This window comes from Ceratosolen solmsi, unplaced genomic scaffold, assembly GCF_000503995.2.
Source record: "Ceratosolen solmsi marchali unplaced genomic scaffold, CerSol_1.0 scaffold61, whole genome shotgun sequence".
NCBI classification, from domain to species: domain Eukaryota; kingdom Metazoa; phylum Arthropoda; class Insecta; order Hymenoptera; family Agaonidae; genus Ceratosolen; species Ceratosolen solmsi.
This window is the reverse complement of record NW_011948435.1, coordinates 4,039,789-4,060,154: the sequence shown is the minus strand read 5'-3', so window position 1 is coordinate 4,060,154 and position 20,366 is coordinate 4,039,789. Positions and strand designations below refer to the sequence as shown.

The 20,366-nt window shown below is 30.5% G+C and overlaps 1 protein-coding gene across 1 annotated transcript in view; it reads right to left on the bottom strand.

The window, feature by feature from the left end:
* LOC105364996 (discoidin domain-containing receptor 2-like) overlaps positions 1 to 20,366 on the bottom strand; it is a gene marked incomplete at its 3' end in the record, with an annotated part of 143,771 nt that overhangs the window by 56,913 nt on the left and 66,492 nt on the right. Inside the window, exon 3 of the mRNA XM_011503041.1 lies at positions 5,912 to 6,143. Within this exon, the coding sequence (XP_011501343.1) occupies positions 5,912 to 6,143 (232 nt within the window). The remainder of the gene's footprint in view (positions 1 to 5,911; positions 6,144 to 20,366) is intronic.

Below are 20,366 nucleotides of genomic sequence, written 5' to 3'. Positions count from 1 at the left end.
CCTGGCCGCACAAGCCGCTCTTATCACGCGTATTCGAATAGAATAGACGTTCGTTGCGCCTTAACAATGAGATTGAACGGAGCCATAATTATTGAATTATGATGTCCAGCTTGTGATATTTTTTTGAACGAGAGTTTTGAGGAGTGTAGGAGGAGATTGGGGGGGGGGGAAGTTGCTGTTATAAACTACTTTGACCGTTGCAAGTGCAATTCGAATATCTTTAAAATATCGTATGTAGCCCGTGTAGAGGTAAAATAATTATGTTTCTTATAATTTGCAGGGCCATTGGGTTTTATAAATTCAATCTTTTTATAAAATAATTTCTACAATATCATAATAATGTTCTACTATCTTTATATTGCATGGCTGTCGTTAATAATCCAAATGCACAACTTTGAAAATTAATTATAAGAGGGAATGAAACGAACGTTTTATCCATTGTGAAATTATAACATGGATGTAAAAAATTCAATTCAAAGATTTATTTTTCAGATCCAAATCTACAATTTATTACAAATTTGTAGCATAGAAAGCCAAGATTTTTAAAGGCTCGAAAGTTATATAAAAAAAAAAAAAATTTTTTTTAATAGCATCCTATATATAAGGAATTTCATAAGGAATCAACTTCTCTCACTTTTCTTTCTTTCTTTCTTTCTCTCTCTCTTTCTTTCTTTCTTTCTTTTCCTCTTTTCGTTTTTTGAAAATTCAAATTATTTAACAAATTAAGACGCAAAATTGCAAAACTGTGTTACAACTGAATTACATTTTTAAGAAGACTACAAAGGCTTTCAATTTCATTTGTTAAAAAATTCTTCTTGAAGTTCTAAGAGAGTGAAAAGAATGTAAAAAAAAAAAAAAAAGAAAAAAATGTACATAGCAAAAAGTATCCGTGTTATGGACAATTACGGATGAAAATTTTTCTACCTTAAAAACAGCTCATTTTAAGTCATCCAAACACGTTCATCTCAAACCTCCTTACATTTAAAATGTCAAATTTCTATAAATTTTATTAACTTCAACTACGGTCGAATACAAATATTGAAAAATTGAAATGTAAAAAGAACTGTGAATATTAAATATAACTATTTAATAGCTATAGTATAGTATTGTGAATTTTGTAAGACTAGTTTTTTTTTTTTTTCTCTTTTTTTTAAAGTCCATTCATTAGCGTAAAGCTGTAAAGTGACAAGAGAGAGCTTTATAATAAAATATCAAATTTGCTTATAAAAAGTCCTTTAGTATATCATTAACAATTGATATTGTTTAATTAATGCATCGATAAATTTATACACGGATATATTACAAAGTTATTACTTGCACGTGGAATAATATACAGAATATATGAAGTGCTCGTGAAAGTGCAAGGGATCTAGAATAGCCGCTTTGCAGTTAAGGTGAACATGCCTTATTCGATTATCCTTGAGAGAGTTGCATTACAAGTGTATCGTGTATAACAGGTAAGGTTGTTCCTGCAAGTGCGACGGTGCTCAACGCGTTGGTTGAAGGAGTTGCTTCTCGCTCGGACAAGCCAATGTCCTCTCGCTCCTTCTTCGTCGTCGGCAAGAGACCGGGGAGCTTATTTCACCCTCCTTCTTTTTTTAGTCATCCTTATTTAGTTGGCATTTCCTCGAATTGCACTTTATCGTTTTTATCTTCTAGGTGCTTGGCTTTTTTTGTCCACCAATTCCGTATATTCGGCGCCTTTTCTCGATTGCCAGTAAGCCATTGCGCTGCTTATGCACTCCTATTTCCTTTTTTTTTTTCTATTTATGGTTTATGGTACTTGATTGGGGCATTTTTTACCTCTCGATCAAATAGCTTAGCAGGATTCTATAATATTCTATACAATATTACGTATTAATTATTTTCGCTTATGAAAATCGACAAAGCGTTTGGCAATTTCTAATCGCCATATTCGAACATCCATATTTCACTTTTCAATAAAAGCTAATTATTCGTAAAAACTTGAATAACAATAACATCGTTGGTTATGTTGCTAAAATAGCATTTGAAATTAAACTTCTTAATTGAAGTATTGGAAAATTTTACACTTTCAATTGATTTTCCAAATTTTATCTCCAACTTTTTAACCCATTCTTCTACCAATATTTTATACAGATTTTTATTTTATTTTTACCATAATCGTTTAGCATTTATTATTATTAATCGTGTATAATATTTTTGTAATAATTTTTCTTTTGCTATTTGAACGGTATATTTCATTAATTTGAATCGAGCAGCTCATCATTATCAACAAGCATCTTTGCAAGTACTCGTGTAAGCACAAAGAACATTTCCATATCCGTTAAACGAACAATATTTTTCAACTACACTGTATTTATCATGCTACACGATATTTTATATGATTCCTAAATATTAATTAGTCACGAGGGTAAAAAGTTTTATATCCATTATTTGTGCCAGAAGAAGTAAGAGCGAGGAAAGAATGCCTCAAAGTTTTACGATAACGGCAACGATAAGAAAATCCTCAGTGGCGTAAAAAGAGGATGTTTCAGCGGAAATTGCAACTGTATGAGTAAGAAGACTTTGGGGAGCGTGAGAAGGAGTGACAAAACGAAGTGGAGATTCGACAAAAGCTGACTATGCCGATTGCACATCGCCTCCGACTCATCCAGCTGCACATATTCGCCGTAGCGACTCTTCAGACTTTAGGAAAACTGTCGCCGCGGACACATATTATTACTTCAAGACTACGTACAATCCTCTTTTTCAATGCATATTTTATAAAATCCCAAGATTATTCGTTAGATTATATTATAAGATTTTTCATAATGGCAAATTTTCATATAAAACATTTTCACATTAAAAACTTTTGTTTATATATTGATTACTTGTGGATACGATGACATGGTAATTACGTATATTGGTATATCTCTAACAATTAAAAGAGATGTCGAATAAATGTTGTAGTTGCGAAAGTCAATAATCCTTATCAAAGATAATATTTGTTGGTATATATAAAAGTTAACAGTGGTTATTACAGTGCCTTTCCATTCGCATAATTTTTTTCCAATCACAGCAGTTGTATAGCTTCGTACACCCGTCTTACTTCATTATAACGTACACTTTTTATTATTATATTCTATTTGTGATCTCCGCCCCCCCCCCCACCTACTCCACCCTCCGCTCCGCCAAATCACCCTACCCTCTCCTATCCGCGCAACCTCAACACACGTCCCAATGTTATCCCGACGATCCTAATTTCGTTCTTTTCAATAAAGATCGCGTATGCTTTCTTTCTCTCTTTTTCTCAAATTTTACGTCCCTTAGAGAAACATTAATACAAAAGATTTATTAACCTTGAAAATAAAAAAATATTAGGTAATTTAAATATTGTTTAACAAAGAAATGATCTACAGTACTTACTTCTAGTAAAATCATATAATAGAATCATGTCATTTTTTTCTCCTGACAAAGCAGACTTTCTGTACTACAAATGCAAGTAATTATCCAATTTAGCGAAATCCTATGTATTCACATTACGAGAGCGATAATGAAAAATCAATGGAACGGAAGATTATGAAATTGCAATCTTTGTCGAACTATAACCTCAAGTATAACTCTAAAGTTATGAATCGAGTGCTGAATTTCACGCAGTTAGTTCAAAGTAGTCTATTGCCTCCATCTCCATCCCACCCCCCACCCCCCTGGAATTTATCGTATCCTCAAAATACACACAAATCTCGTGAAACGTTCAGCGACAATTAAGTTTAAACAACAGCTCGGCGCCTTGAGTTTGCTGATATTCCCACGAAACGTGGAAGCGGCGAATCGTCGGTTCCGCCCGTTACATAATCCATAAGCTTTTAGAGCCACTTGGATTTTGCTTGGAGGCTTGGATTTTGGATGGGCGAACGCGGAGACGATGGAATCGAGGATCAACCAAAGTGTCGACGGTGCACGCGAGCTCGACTTTCCGATGATATCTCTTTTATCTTTCAATAATTTCTGTCGCGGCATTCCGATTACATGGGTACGCTATTTTTTATAGCTCGCTTTTCCGCTTTAGCAAAAGAGTCAATGATTGTTAGGGCAAGGAACAAGGAGGCAGAAAGAGGAATATTGTGTTTTTCGCGTGAGAGCTTTTCTCCGGGCGAACCGCCGAATGCTTTTATTCACGAATAGATAGAATGAAATTATTATTGTTAGCTTTACGAATATTTCATTACAAATCAGTCTTTGTAAATTACATATCTATATAAATTTATATAAATAGATAGTTGTGTGTGTGCGTTCGGCGTGTAAGACACAGAGAGAATTTTACGTGCGAGAGAATTTTGGGAAGAATACCAAGGGTCATAACATTTAAAAAAAATTCTTCCACGCTCATCGGAGGCTCGGAAAGCGCAGTAAACGACCGTTGGTTTTAGCTAGCAAGAGCGCGCCGAGTCTGTTTATGCGAGAATATGTCAAGAGTGAGAGAAATATATAAACAATCGAGTTGAAAAATATTTCCTAAAATTCGTTTGTAACGAGAAACTCGGCTGGTGCGACATCGGCCAATCCTCGTGTGTCCTCGATGCCCTCAATGTCACGAGACATCACTTACGCATACATTGTTGCCGTTTGCATATCCACGCGTTGCCACTTGCATAGGCCAAACGAAGACGTTTTACCAACAACACCTCCCTCCCCTAACCCCTTCGCCGGCAACGTCGCTAAGTTCTGGAAAGGAATGAGTCTCCCGCCAATCGAAGGCGCTGCTGCCAAAAATACTTTTTTCGACGTTGCGATTGTCCAAGTCCGCGTGGAGTAGCCAAGTAGGAATCATTTCTCATTTATCGGTGAAAACTAGTGACCAAGTTTTTGTTAAGTGATCCACTGACCAGAAGGAAGATCATACATCAACCCTCCTGTGGGATCAAATCAAGGTCACCGTATCACTGTGAGTACACAAAGTCCAGTCCGTGTCCATGACTCGAGGATCATCTTGTGTAGTGAAACATCCGTCACAAGAAATCGCATCTTTACAATTAAACTTGAGACGCATCCAATACATGAATAATGTAATTGTTTTATAAATTGTAAAATAAATCTTTGAAAAACAAGTCCACTTAACTTCTCCCCGAGCATTTGCATTTGACCAGCGCGGGTGGAAAATTATTAATTATTAAAGCAACATTGTCAGTTTGAGCCATAATTTTCCAACAGCGCCTTTTCATTGATTTTAATCTTATTTTCTATTTTATAGTGATAACTTCAGTTATATTATCATACAATATACAAATTTATTTCTCTAAATGATCAAATTCTAAATTGTCCAACTTATTGTTGTTATCGTTAAGAAGAATAAAAAATTAAATACATTTAATATTGAACAATTCATCAACTAAACTGTACCTTCGTACGTTAAATAATTTTACTTTCTCGTTAATTTCAAATTCCCAGATTTAGTAAACGCTTACGATGTAAGTAACTATAATATTCTTCACTTACATTATCCCTCTTACTTTATTTATTAATTTGCCGACGATGATGTACCCGTAAAACCAATTTAATACATTATTGTTCGTTTAGACGGACCCGATCAATGCGATAACGAAAGTGCGGCCAAACTATATATTGCATAAAGTATTTATATCACAAAGTCTTGTTTAAACTTCTAGTATTGTCAATATTTAAAAATGGCAGAGACAAGTTTTATCTTACGTTGCCCGAATTGGGCTCCTTATTATTTTAATTTATTGCGTTACGTTAATACACTATCAATTGATAAATAGTACCCGAATCGGAGATTCGAAAACATTGAACATTCATGAGCAGCGATCACACGTGCATGGGCATTTGCATAATACTTGTGTAGGATTATCGATAAGGAAGGATTGCCAAGGCGTCCATAATCAAATGTAAGGATTTGGGTTGATTTTGGGTAACTCGTCGTGTGCCTCACCTCGTTGCCGTTCCAAAGCTTATAACGTCGCCATTCTTGAAAATCCGGTCGCCAGTACTCGATGGTGTACTCCTCGGTGTACTCCTGGCCTCGGCCGTGATCGAAGCGGCCCTGCGTCTCGATGGCTGTTATGACGTGGGCGTCGCCAAGGTCAATCTGCAGCCACTCGCGGACGCCACTCTCGATTTGTCGTTTCGGGCACCAAGCCCCGCCGGCCACCTCCTTTCGCAATCTGAAACACAATATTCCAACATTGCTCTCTGTACTTCATGTATGAAAGAACGCCACATCCGGCTTTCGTTGGAAATATATCATAATCGAGCCTTGGCGGTAAACACATACTATTGTATAAACGAATCGAGGCTCAATGCGTTTTTACGTAAACGTGTATAATAGTGTGTGCGGAGTAGTAGGCCAATGTATTGTTGAGCAAATTTTTTAATTAAAATTTATCTTTTAGTTTAAAACTTTCACAAGACTAGAGAGAATAGTAAATTCATATGAAATGCGCTTGGATAAGTTTTAAAGATGACGTTGATATATCCATTTTGTGACGAAATTTTATTGAATTAACTTCGTAATGCACTAGGAAAAAAGTAAATCTATCATTTTCTCAAAGTTCTTTAATTAACACGATTATTCTCAACTCCATTCCTAGACATATTTTCAAAATTTACTTAATTAATTTATTACTTAATTAATATTATAATTAACTAGTGTCTTTGTTATGCGAATTAATGTAATTTAGTACGTAAAGCTGCAGGAATTTTGTAGGTTATATTATTACTTATTACCGTAAAAAAAAAAAAAAAAAAAAAAAAAACCCTATAAAAAGTATCAAATATATTCTTATATTTATTATATTGTTACAAAAATTATATTCCTTAAACGTTTTTATGTTTAAAATTAAGTATTTAGTAAATGTGAATTTTTAAATTAGAACCCTTGGAAATGATATACTTTGAGCTTATTAAGAAAATTAAAACATTCATCGTTTCAAACAAACGACATATAATGAAATTTTCAAATAAATCCACTTTTGTATTATTTATTGTACTGTTTAATGAGTAAAAATTACCGATAATTTAAATGAATTGAGAAATATAAGATATCAAACAGAAAACTATGATAAATAAAAAATAAAAAATATATTCAATGATGAAAAATTAACGTAGAAAAAATAATTAATTACAAACGAAATAAATTGATTTCATATATTATTTCAAATTAGTTAAATTTACTTATTCAATATACAAATAACTACGAGGTTTTTTTTCTTCCAATCTAAGATTATTTTAATGATTACATTAGACCATACAAATACAATTCTACATTCAATACAATTTAGTAAGTTAAATAATAAACAAAATGAATAAATGTACATGAAAGATGCTTAACGAAGAGTAAAGACAGAGAGAGAGAGAGAGAGAGAGAGAGAGAGAGAAACTACATTCATAGTCAATAACTGATCATGAATAATTTCACAAGATTCAATATTTTAACAGTACTATTACTATTATCAGCATTATATCAATGAGAAATTCAATCTCTTTATACTAATGTCATTGATGTCCATTATTTTCCGATAATCATATTGTATCTTAACTATCTCAAAATTATTATGAAAATAATGATATTAATACAGAATCTTATGTGAAAAAAAATCTGTTATTTTAAAATTTGTCAATAATTATCTACCGGTAAGTTTCAAAATATTATTTAAATGAAATATTCTCATAGTTTTAGTTATTCTATAATTTATATAGTTTAATAAACAAATATTAAGGTGTTATACATATCCAGATTGTACTCATTTCTACACCTTATAATAGATTTTTATACCAATAAATATTTAAAGTTAAGAATTTTATCGAGTAGTATTAAAATTATTGTGTATGAAAATAACAATCGAAAGTACTTATCGACGACAAATACATGTAAATATATAATTGAATAAAATAGCAACGAGTTGTAATACATTAAGTGAATTGTAAAGATTTCATTAAATATTCTTTTATTATATTGACATTCGCTTTAAACATTTTCATGGTCAAGATGAAATATGAAAGCCATTATCTTTAACTTATACTTTTAAGTGATTTATTTGTTAAATTAGTAAATATTCACGACCATTATAAATTTTAATTAATTTCGATTACATTTCATTTCAATTTGAACAAAAATTTGACAAAAAGTATTCAAAATAAAATAATAATCCATGACAGTTGCGCTGCTTAAAATCATTTTTGAGGAAAATTTTAATAACTAGAGTATAATACATAACTTGGAAGATGGTGGCAATGAAATGATTAAATAAGTAATTAAAAAAGTTAATTCTAATACTTTAATATTTTAAATATGGTTGAAAAAATGCGTTAATTTTTCATTTTTTACAGATTCTATTCGAAACATTGTAACTCTAAGATTTATTTAAAAAACAATAGATAGAATAGAATTTTAAAGTTTGTGCATCATATTAAATTTTTACTCGTCAATTTGAACAATATGATCATAATTAATTAATATTATTTAAATAAACTAGCTATCAAATTGCATTTTGCAAAGTTCGTCTTTCGTTAACGCGAGCGTAAAAATTCTGGTAGACATAGATAATAGAATAATGAATATGCAAATTGTAAATGTACTTAATGAACTCGAAAGTTCACTGAAAAATCGTCTGTTTTATAAACATATTAAAATCGATATTGTGGGCAATGATATATGCCAGTACGTTAAAACTTGATGAGTACCAATTAAATAGCCAATGGTGCGTAAAGGAGGAAAAAAGATAAAAAAATCTCTTAGGAAGGTTTTTTTTGCCAGCTCGAGTCATCCAGTCACCACTCACCAGTTCGTATAGGGCGCGATATTACCGCGGCGACAGAAGTCGAGAGGGATGGGATGGGATGGGATGGGAGGGGGTGGGAGGGAATGGGAGGGGATGGGATGGGGGGGGGGGGGGGGGGGGGGGGGGGGGGGGGGGGGGGGGGGGGTGTTGGTTATTTTTTCGCAATGGGGAATCTTGTTAGCCGCTCGTAAAAGTGAGCCACTTGGCAGGCAAATTGCAGCGGATGTTTTTTGCCTCGCGATCGCGCCCATCAATGGAATATCACAGGCAATGGCCTGATCATCTTCGCCTGCCGGCGCTCATGCGAGTCATTAAATTAAATGGATTTGCAGGCCGTTTGAAATGGAAAAGGGATGCGGATGTCGGGTGGTTTGGTGGGGTGGGGGTGGGGTGGGGGGCTCCGGAGGCTTTTCGTCAAATAGATTTTTCGATTTGTTGAGTATCGTGTTCGAGTGCGTATGCGCCGACACATTGCCGATTACAACGGAGAATAAAAATTCAATGGATGGAAAATAGAGACTGGTTACACGTTCAAGCGGCGGCGCTGATTTCTTCCAGTTCGATGAATTGTGACAAGAATTTGTTGTTGCCCTCTCTCATTCCACGAGTTTCGCAATTGTGAAATAAAAGTTGTCGCGATAATAATTTTGAAACAAACGATGCAGAGATATCGAAGTATATTAATTATGAAAGTCGCTTCGTCTGTCTTACTGATGCACCGAGTTTCAATTCTTCAGATCAGATTCACTTATTCTGATGTATTAAATTTCTGACCATCTTTCTAGATTTTTCAATGGAATGAATTTAATTAAGATTTATATGAAATATTTTTATGCAATTTTATGTAGGTTTGGAAGACTTTTTTGAAAGATGGAATGAGTTTTCGATATTTAATCAATTAAAAGTTCATTTATATTTATTTTAAAATTTTAGCTTTCTATGCTTAATGGCAGATTTTAAAAATGGTATAGATAGATCAAAGCTATTGTTAAAAGAAATTATATTTGATTAATATTGTTTGAAAAAAGCACGAGAATATTTTAGCTTGTTATTGTTATAATAAAAGCTGTTATTTGAATTAAAGTTTTAGTTATTTCCCTCATAACTGACAAATAATTTAACATATTGTCGGCGAATAATTGAGAAAGAATAAAAAAAAATTATCTGATATTTCATCCCGAAGCTATTGATGTTACACGCACAGTTCCATAATTAAAAAATATAATACAAATTATGCGATCTTCGTTTTATTCCTTTAACCCTATTAATATTGATTATGCGAATAACATTAACAAAGTAAATTAATATTATCATAAAAATTAATTTCACTTTAAGTGCCTCATCTGTAAATTATGTAATATCTTAATGAAGTCCTATATAATTTCAGTATGAATAAGATAAAATTTCAACCACGAATTATGAATTACGCATGATAAATTCGGTAATATTGCACAGTTAATTAACGAATTAATATTTGAAAATTGTATTGAAAGAAATTGCATCTGGAGAGCTATGTTATTAAATGAAAGTTTGTTTAATTAATTATAAACGTAATTATAATGTGGCTGGAATTATATTTACAGAGCGAAGGAATAATTATTACTATTAAGCTTATAAAGTGGTATATTAAGAGTAACAGCGGTTATACAAACTTACTAAAAGGAAAGTTAAAAGTGAGTTTTAGATATTTTACATAGACAAATAACTTTTTACTAAATTGTATATATCGAGATTACACGGCAAATTAAAAATAATGGAAAAAGTTAGTTGGTGTTGTGTTAATTGATATCGTTCGTTCTGTCTCTTATTATGGCTCCTTAATAAGATGGAGATATAATTGGAAATAATGATTTTGTAATGTCAATGTTGTAAGTTTAAATAACATGGCGATTGGCATTCATCTTGAAATGTAATTGAAACATCAACTTATTCTACTGATTCTTATCGAACTCTTTTCTTTTTTTTTCTTTTTTCCTCTTCATCACTTGTCCTTGCGTGCAAGAACGTTAAAATGATGTATAAGACAGGAGTGCTGATTGCTCCAACAGCTATTATGTCACTTCTTATTCTATCGTTTGTTTAAATGTCGTTCTCTCTCGCTCCCCGATAGGCTACACTTAAATCGTGCGCGCACGCACACTCGCACACCTGCTTCGCATGTCCGGTGAGAATAGACAAACACATATCGGCATAAAAATTGATTGCTTGTTAAGCGAGGCTCTCTGCCAAAATGAATCGCAAACCTTCTTGATTGGATGTCGTTTGTTCTGCTGCACATTTATTGAGTTGCAGTGCTTCTCCATATTCAATTTTTATGCGATCTCTTTGATTTCTGTTCATGCTTGAGCGCATAAGCCTTGTGCTCGATAAGTAAACAATATGAGTCTTTTATGGATTGGATTATTAAGCTTCACCTTCTGTTATCATTGGGTATAAGTAAAAATGCCATTTACATAGTGAATTATATTTGAATGCGCGAAGGTATAAGCCAATATAAGAGTTTTTTCTTTTCAATTTAAAAAATGAAAAACCTTAAATCGAGTGATTAAAAAAATCAAAGTTTTTATATGATCGATTAAAAGAAAAATATATTACATAAATGGTGTGATCATTTAGTATATAATGATTTGTGTTTATATTAAAGCAATATTTTGGACATTTTTCCTTTTTTTTTTCTTTCTTTTTTTTTTTTTTTTTTTTTTTTGCGATAATTATCCAAAGGATTCTTAATAATTTTAGTCCAATACAATTGTATTCTGATGTAGTTATATATTTTTCATAACAGAATTCAATAACGGAATACCTATTTATGTAAAATTATAATATTTTGTTCATTCAAAATTAACGGAGGATGCTTAACATAAGATACAACATAAGATAAACTATTTATAGCAAATAATTATTTAATTATATAAAGCATTATAGTAACATGATTATATTACGGAATTTATTTTTATAATATTTTCTATTTACAGAATGTACCGAATGCTTAATTTTTCAATAGATTAGTATGATATAAGATTTCGACATTGATTATTTTGAATTTTCTACAGAAATAGTAGATTTACATTAATGCCCTTAATAGTAAATAATTACGTTAAAATTTATTTGTTTAAATACAGGCTGAACTAATCATTTGACAGACTGACCTAAACCGAAAATTTATAAGTAAAAGCGATGAGAATAATTCAATTGGAGCGAATAGCAAATTACAATTTTGTAAAAACTATTTGAATTATCTATGCAACTTTTAATTATTCAATATTCCCATGTTTCTTATCCACAAAATTTTATTTAATCATTAAAAAAAAAATTCATTGGAATTCAAGATTTTATTATAATTCATTAACAAAAACAATGACATAATTTATTATTAACAATGATCAGGAATTTTATATATCAATGAGAAAGAAAAAATTCGATGGCCAATACGTATGTCTGTATGCCTATGTAATTAAAATTGCTCTAAATTAATCGAATGCAAATCATTTTCAGTGTTTTTTTGAAAATTGCAATTCTATCGCGATCTTACATATTTATTAGATCTTTTTTTTATCTTTCACTTTTGTCTCATAATACAAATTTTAATTTTCGTTGAATTAAAAAAAATATATTTTTACACACAACGTTGAACAACAATTACGGTATAATTTTGTCATATTTAATGAGTCGAATAAATGACAGCTGAAATCTTTAAATAGTAATTATTCGTCACTATTGCTTTAGATTGCATATTAATTCTCAATATCTTATATAAGTGGGTAACTTTAATTTCTACTTTATCTTTTTTCTTTTTTTTCTTGTAATGCTAATTTAAAACTATTATAATTCTTTATTTTTAAGGTAGTCCATAATGTTATAAAATTAATCCCTAGTCATTCTAATCTAGTTATTCTAAGATATTTAAAAGTAATTTCTCAACAGCGCCTTCACATCTATTATATATCACATATTTATTCAAAGCTTCTTATTTAACTGATCATGATTTCGAAACAATGCTTAATTAATTTATACAAATTGATTTAATGCCCTACGTGACAATAATGAATTTTAACTAAAGCAAATAATTGTTGATTAATCATGAAGAAAAAATGTTAAAGTGCTTCAATATATCAAAAAGCATCGCTAAAACGATGAATTGCTTATTTTCATTTGCATTGCCATGCTCATAGTACGAGTATATTGCACGTCACTTTATCTTCTCTTGTTTATCTATTGTTGTACTTCTCGAAATACACGAAATGCTAAAGCTGCCGTTGTCATCGTGGCTATTACTCTCCGAGTAAATACATATTCTATTTATTTAGAGAAATATTTATTATAACATCGTATTTGCATTCGGATTATCAGTCGACTTTCATCAACGATAACGCCTGCTAATAATCATTATCGATTAGATCATTCTTATCAATACTTTTAGAAGAAAATACAAATTTCTTTACTTGCTTCTATATAGTGAATTACGTAAAAGCTTTACGTAGTAAAGCTAAGGGACAATACATTGTGCACAATATTTATGTGTGTGGGTGTGCGTGCGTGCGTGCGTGCGTGTGTGGGTGTGTATAATCTCGTGCTCTTACGTATTATCTTCTTCAACAATGCAGATCATAGATGTAGGTTGTAGGTAAGTGTTACAAATAAACTAGTTTGCTATCGCGATTTTCCAATCTCTGCAATTTCGTGGAAAATTAAACTAATTTAATGCTTTTGAAACTTCTACGAAAAACGTTACAATATTTTCAGAAGTTTAACGGTTATATTAAGTTGCGACTATTTATTTACGGAGAACAATTATGCTTTTATAATATTAATCGATAGGCTTATCAACGCTTTTAAAATGCATCTTATTTATCAGTGGTAATTTTATAATCCCTTAGGCATTGATATGGATATTAAAAATTAATGACATGCAAATATATAAAAGTAGAATGGAGAAAATGAACTTAGGTTAGCCATTAGGTAAAAAGTGAAAAATATTGCAATAAAATAATTTGTTTAAATTAATTTAGAAATACTATTCTATGCGGAACAGAAAATATATTGATTGTATTGAGTGATAAGGAATGAGGGTGACGTACAGATTTTTTTTTTTTTATTTAATAGTGCTTTTCATACACGATAATTCAATATTCATAATAATCTTCAAAAAAAAAAATATTTAAATTTTTATTTCTTCATTATTAATATCTCTATCTTATTTATTATTCATATTAATTTATACTGATTTTGATTCAGAAATTAATTGGAACAATAATGTGCAATGAAAATAGTACAGCATACAATAATACAAAATAATACAATTTTTTCATATTTTTCTTTTTTCCCTTTTTTTTTACGTATTTTCCAATTATTCGGAAGGCAATAAAAATATTTCTTTATTTTTGTTAAGTATTGCTTTCGTTGTAAAAAAGAAAAATATTGATGAGATTATTATATTGCAATTGTTTATTAAATTTTTACGTCTTTAATATTTATACGTATTATAGAATAGCGCGTGAATTGAATTTTCCGTAAATCAAATATATTTAGTTATCGATGTATTATATATAGGTTATCTCGAGTATGTACCTTCAGCGACTGAATAATTTTCAAATTTATATTTGTTCACGATGTTCAAATATTTTAGTATTTTTGTTTTTGTTTTTAAGTAAGTACTGTAAGTACTTATTTATGTAAATACACTTATAACCAAATCTATGATTTATTTACAAATCATATAAGCGTATATAGGACAAATTAATTTCTTTCTACGTTATTAATAGACGACGAATTTCGTTGACATAGCAATCCCATGTGATGTAAATTAACAGAGATGATATAACACACAACGTAATTACGTTTGTATTACATTGATTTTGGCTTGCGGGCCATCAGATTTGGATATTTTTTCTGTTGTTTGTACACTGACGGTATTACGAATTAAGCTTTGACGTAAAATTGTATCGGAAAAGCTATCAAATTAGTTTGCAGTATAAACTATGACGATACGTATCTAAATACATAAAAATAAAATCTTTCATTTAATTTATATTAACTTTATTAATCAATGAAGCACTTTGCGAATGAAGGGAGCAAGGACTATTCGTCGTGTGTTTACAACTAATGCTTCTCTAGTGGCCAAACTTCATTGCAATTAGAATGTTTTAAACCGATCCTCGTTTCCTTATATAAGCATCTTAGTTGGTCTCTCTCTCTCTCTCTCTCTCTATCTATCTATCTATCTATCTATGGCTATAATGTCTCACTGATGAATCTTGTTGGTAAATGTAGCTCAAAAGTATGAGAAAGAGGCTTTTTATTTGTATATTGAATGTATTTGATGTATAAATATTTTAAGCATTACGATTTTTGCCAGAAATATTAATTCTATTCTTTATATATATATATATATATATGTATATTGTAAAGTACATTATATATAGTTGTAAATGAAAGAATTTTTAAATATCAATAAGTCATTTATCGTTCCAAGTACATTTATAATTTAACAAATTGATCTAAAATCCAATAGTCCTGTAATGTATAATTAATTTTGAAAGCTATCACGCTCGGGTTATCTAATTTATACTAATATAGATGGGCGATAAATGTGCGAGAGACTTGAATATTCTAACCATTTCTCTTTTCGTTCTTCATCTCCATAAAGACAGAATTTGGTACGGATGCTTCTTGATTTGCGTCCGTGTCATTCTGGTCCGCATTACTCTGGCGCAGTGAAGTCGTAATGTGGCTGACCGATATGACATTCGTATCACTGCGCTCTCCTCTCTCTTCGTCGGTCCTTTTCAGCGAGCTTTTATCGGCTCATCGAGCAAACCTACCTATGCATATATATATATATATATATATATATATACATACATGCTCGGCTGTCTTTCAGAGAAATAAATCAAGTCGGCGGTTCGCGCGCGGCGGAACTCCATCATTCGAATGTCGTCGGCCTCGTCAGCTTGTACATTATATGTAAAGCTGATGGAAAATGGTAGGGGATAGAGAGATAGACAGTGAGAGAGGAGAGAGAGAGAGAGAGAGAGAGAGAGAGAGAGAATGACAAACACACGTCGCACGCACGTACGTGCACACACATTATAGATCGACATTTTTATTATAGAGCCCAACTTAGATGGCTATTTCTGTATTAAATAAATTTTTTCTTGTTTTGAAACATTACAACGCTTGTCCATGAAAGTTGTAATAATCAAAGTAGAAAGTGAACTTTAATGAATACAGAAGTGTTAAAATTCATTTATTTATGCACAAATTGACGATATGTCCATTATAGATTGTTTTACATTAAATTGCATAAAAATTTGAATTATCTGAGAAGTGCATATAATGATTGAGATAGCGAATTAAAAGATCTTATTAAAATGAAATTATCAAAACAAAATAAAAAACAAAAAAAAAAATAAAATAACAGAGAACGAAAAAGAAAACGATACGATGAAATTGTCTAATATTTCCTTTAATTCTTCAACGAAAGCTTCCTTTTAAATTCCATAAAGACCTTTGATCCATAATTTGGCTTTACGAATAAAAAAGCCCAAGCAAGTAAAATAAATAATAAAACTTGGTGGGGGTGGTGGTGGTGTATGGAATTATCATTACCACAATTGTTCAGGCTAATGATAAGAATACGCTGTACGGAAAGTATTATATGTCCTAAATAAATAAATCAAATATTATGCAACATAACTAGATGTCTACGATATAAATCGAGCTTTAAAGCATAATGCCAGTTTACACTTTAAATCACGCGCTAAACTTATTTACGCGCAGTTGCGCTGCCCTGCGCTCCTCTACCCTTAATACGTTTTTTCGTTCAAATATACGGTTCAAGCATATCCAGCTACTTGATTTACACGAAGCAATGCATTTATATCATGGACAAAGTCGTTCAATGCACGACGCGCTTACACGCATTCCTATAAATCTTTAAGCTCACGAACTTTTATGCTTACGTATGCATAAAGTTTTATTCTCAAATTTACGATTTCAATAGTATTTTACGATTAATTAACGAAGGAGACTCATTCGACTTTAATAAGCGCCCTGGTTGCACAAACTCAAATTATTCAATTTTTAATACATAATTCAATAATTCAACCATGATAATTATATAAATTAAGAGAATAATCGACCGTGTTTTTCCTTGTGTGGAAAATTCAATCACTTATGTTATGCCACTTTCTTTCGCCATTATCAACATTATATGTTGACTAAACTAATTATTAAACTTAACAAATTTATAATTTAAAAAAATTTTTTTATTTATGAAAGTCTCGTACCTTTTTGGCATTGAAATCTCACGTAATTATATAAATATCATCTAAATATTATCTAAATGCTTATTTTTATTATTGTCTGCATATACATAATAATCTTGTAATTCGTAGCAAGTTGACGAGTATTGAGTTTATCCAGTCCTGAGGTGCGATTATCCTTGCGCCGTCTATTACAGCCTCCGGGAGGTCACTCCTCTTGGCATTCGTTTCGAGAATAAACGGTAGTACGAATGAGCAGAGGAGGAGAGCCGTGAAATTTTACGGAATCGATGGACGAAGACATGCGACGCTTGAGGCTATAGAAGAGCACGAGGGTCACGTTAAAATTAAAAGGACAAATTGGAAGTTGGGATCAACAACCGATTCTCTCGTGCCGATTTGCCTCTGTGGCCACTTGACGACAACGCGACTTGTCATGATACATTGAAACATTATGGATTAGAGCTATTGATTATAAAATTTCGTCAATGCCGTAAATTTATCCATGCGATCTTTTTTATCCGATTTTTTCTTCAACGTTCATAATTCAATGGATGAACATTCGTTCCTTAACGACAACAAATTTAATGTAGTCTTTCATTAGAATACAAACCGACTAGTATTTTTAATAATTAGCGCTCAGAAGAAATGAAGATATTGAATAAGAAAGTTAATCGTAGTAATAATCAATTTCTATTAGATACTTAATCGTTATGTAATATGATGAATATATCATTGTAAGTATCATCATTTAATAAAATAGAATAACTCTTCGAAATCATATATATATATATATATATATATATATATATATATGTATTGCAAAAATGACTTTTAATACGATTATAATTATATTAGGTAATTAAAGATATTAAACGATTATTCATAAATAAGATTGACAACATTTTTCATTTACATCCTTATAATAACACAAGTAAAATTTTTAACTTTATGTCCTATGTAATAAATGTTAATTTTTTATTCAGGAGAAGTTGCGGCATTAATCATTGTCTTGTTCTCGTTTTACATGGACTTTATTTTCACTTGGAAGATAAGTCATTCATGTATATTTATCGTAGTACAAATATTTATATTGAAATGTTGTGAAAAAATCAAGATTTAATTTTTTTTCTTATCTTATGTCTTGTCATTGAAAAGGTAATTTAGTACTTCTTAGATCATTGTTATTTAGTAAATATTATTAAATTTTTGTTGAACTCGGCAGGCTCCATTGCCCGTTATAAATAACTCTATGCAATAGTCTACTTGCAATGCTTTAAAATAAAAACAATGCCAGCTACGATAAATACATTTAAAATAATTAAATATGTTTTAATTAAATTTTAATTAAAATCTGAAATTTTCATATAAATAGCAATGCAAACAGATTTAAGCTAAATTAATAAATAACATTTAAATTTTTTCTTCATTTTTAAATTTAATTCCCAGCTAACATTAGCCATGTAAATTCCTTTTATCTGCCTCTATAATAGAGCACGTAGTGACTGTTTAGCTGTCACTCTTTTTTCCTTACTTTTTTTTTATTTTCCAATTAGTTTTCGTACTCTTTTACGGATACATAAAAATGGTCATAATTATTTAAATTCTGAACTTTCTTTATAGTAAAGTCATATAAAGTTTGCATATTATTGTAATTACTTTTTAATGTACACACTATATATTAAGCTGCGCAACATTCTGCGTTTATGCCGTATATAGTGCACAATTCTGCGAATTGATTTATAAATATCACCAGGAATTTTTAGAGGATTTATTTTAGCGTATTTGTAGAATGTGTTATTGTTGAACATTTTTACTTCATATTCTATGTGAAAGCGCTCTTTATTTATAATTAAAATTTTATTAACATTGAGTCTTATTCATTTAGTGATATTTTTAACAAAATATAAGAGATTATTAATAGCAGAAAGATTTTTAACTGAAATCAGAGTTTAAACAAATTGAATCCTTGATTATTTGCCAATGCTATTACAAATTAATTTTTTAGTTCGCTACTTTGAAACTCATTATTGATTAAATTTAACACTATACAGAAGCAAGAAATTTCAATTATATCATTTTATGCAATTGAATGTCATATTGGTACCATTATTTGTTTATAAACGCTAGTAGCCTTTTTACATATATTTTATTATATTATCCCTTTATATCGCATTTCACGAACAGGCTATGGAAATCATCTTTTTGTGTTGTGAATATCGGACTTATTAGGGCATAGTTTATTTTTCTTCTTTATCTTCTTTTTTTTTTTTATCTATTGTTCGACTTTTATTATTATCTTTTTACTAACAATGTGATTGGATACCGCTAATGACGCCTGTTGTACATTACTGATCGAATAGAGGCTACGAGAGGAAAAATTCGAAGGCAATTTTATCCATAGATGGTTGCATGATAGTGCTACTCTTATTCATCTAACTACGGCGGAAGAAAGAAGAAGTTTGAAAATGTTGCACATATAGTATAGTTAGAGAGAATAGAGATATGCTTCATTGAATAGGCTCTTTTATAGCTTTTGTAGAATTACTCGAGGAGTATGGGCACGTCGTACTCTTCCTCATTCTCCGACAGAAATTGAAGAGACATATACATATGTATACATATATATATATATATATATATATATATATATATATATATATATATATATATATGTATGGAGTGGAGATATAGACTAGAGAAATAGTTATAAAATTTAAGAAATATATTTGGAGTTTATATAATTAAAGGGCGGTTCAATCGAAGACATAATAATTAATAAAAGAATTGTATACTTGCGATGCGGCGGATGAAAAATATTCACTTTTAGCATAATATATCTATTTTATTATTATTATAATATCAGTGTATTATACCATTTCACTAAAGTTAATAAAATATTTATAGTGATTTGTGATGATTATAAAAATCGATTTTTAAATGAAGCAAAGAGAAAAATAAAAATAAATCTGCTACATCGTCGCTAAAATCTAAGCGAGTTTTAAATTTAAATTCAGGTCGACAGTAGTTTTTGGTTAATCGAATATTTCAACCGACTGTGTTAGCATACTTAAAATGTGCATCAAAAAATATGAAAAATGAAACAAATAAAAGCATTGCTATGGATGACCCGAAATAATTTTCGTATGACTATTATTATTATTATTGTTATTATTGTTATTGTTATTGTTATTGTTATTGTTATTATTATTATTATTATTATTATTATTATTATTATTATTAGTTTTGATTATATTTATATAAATTTTTACATTTGCCCAGTGTTTTAAATAGAAACAGTTTTAATCAAGAATATGATTTTTATTTATTAAAAAGGACAAAT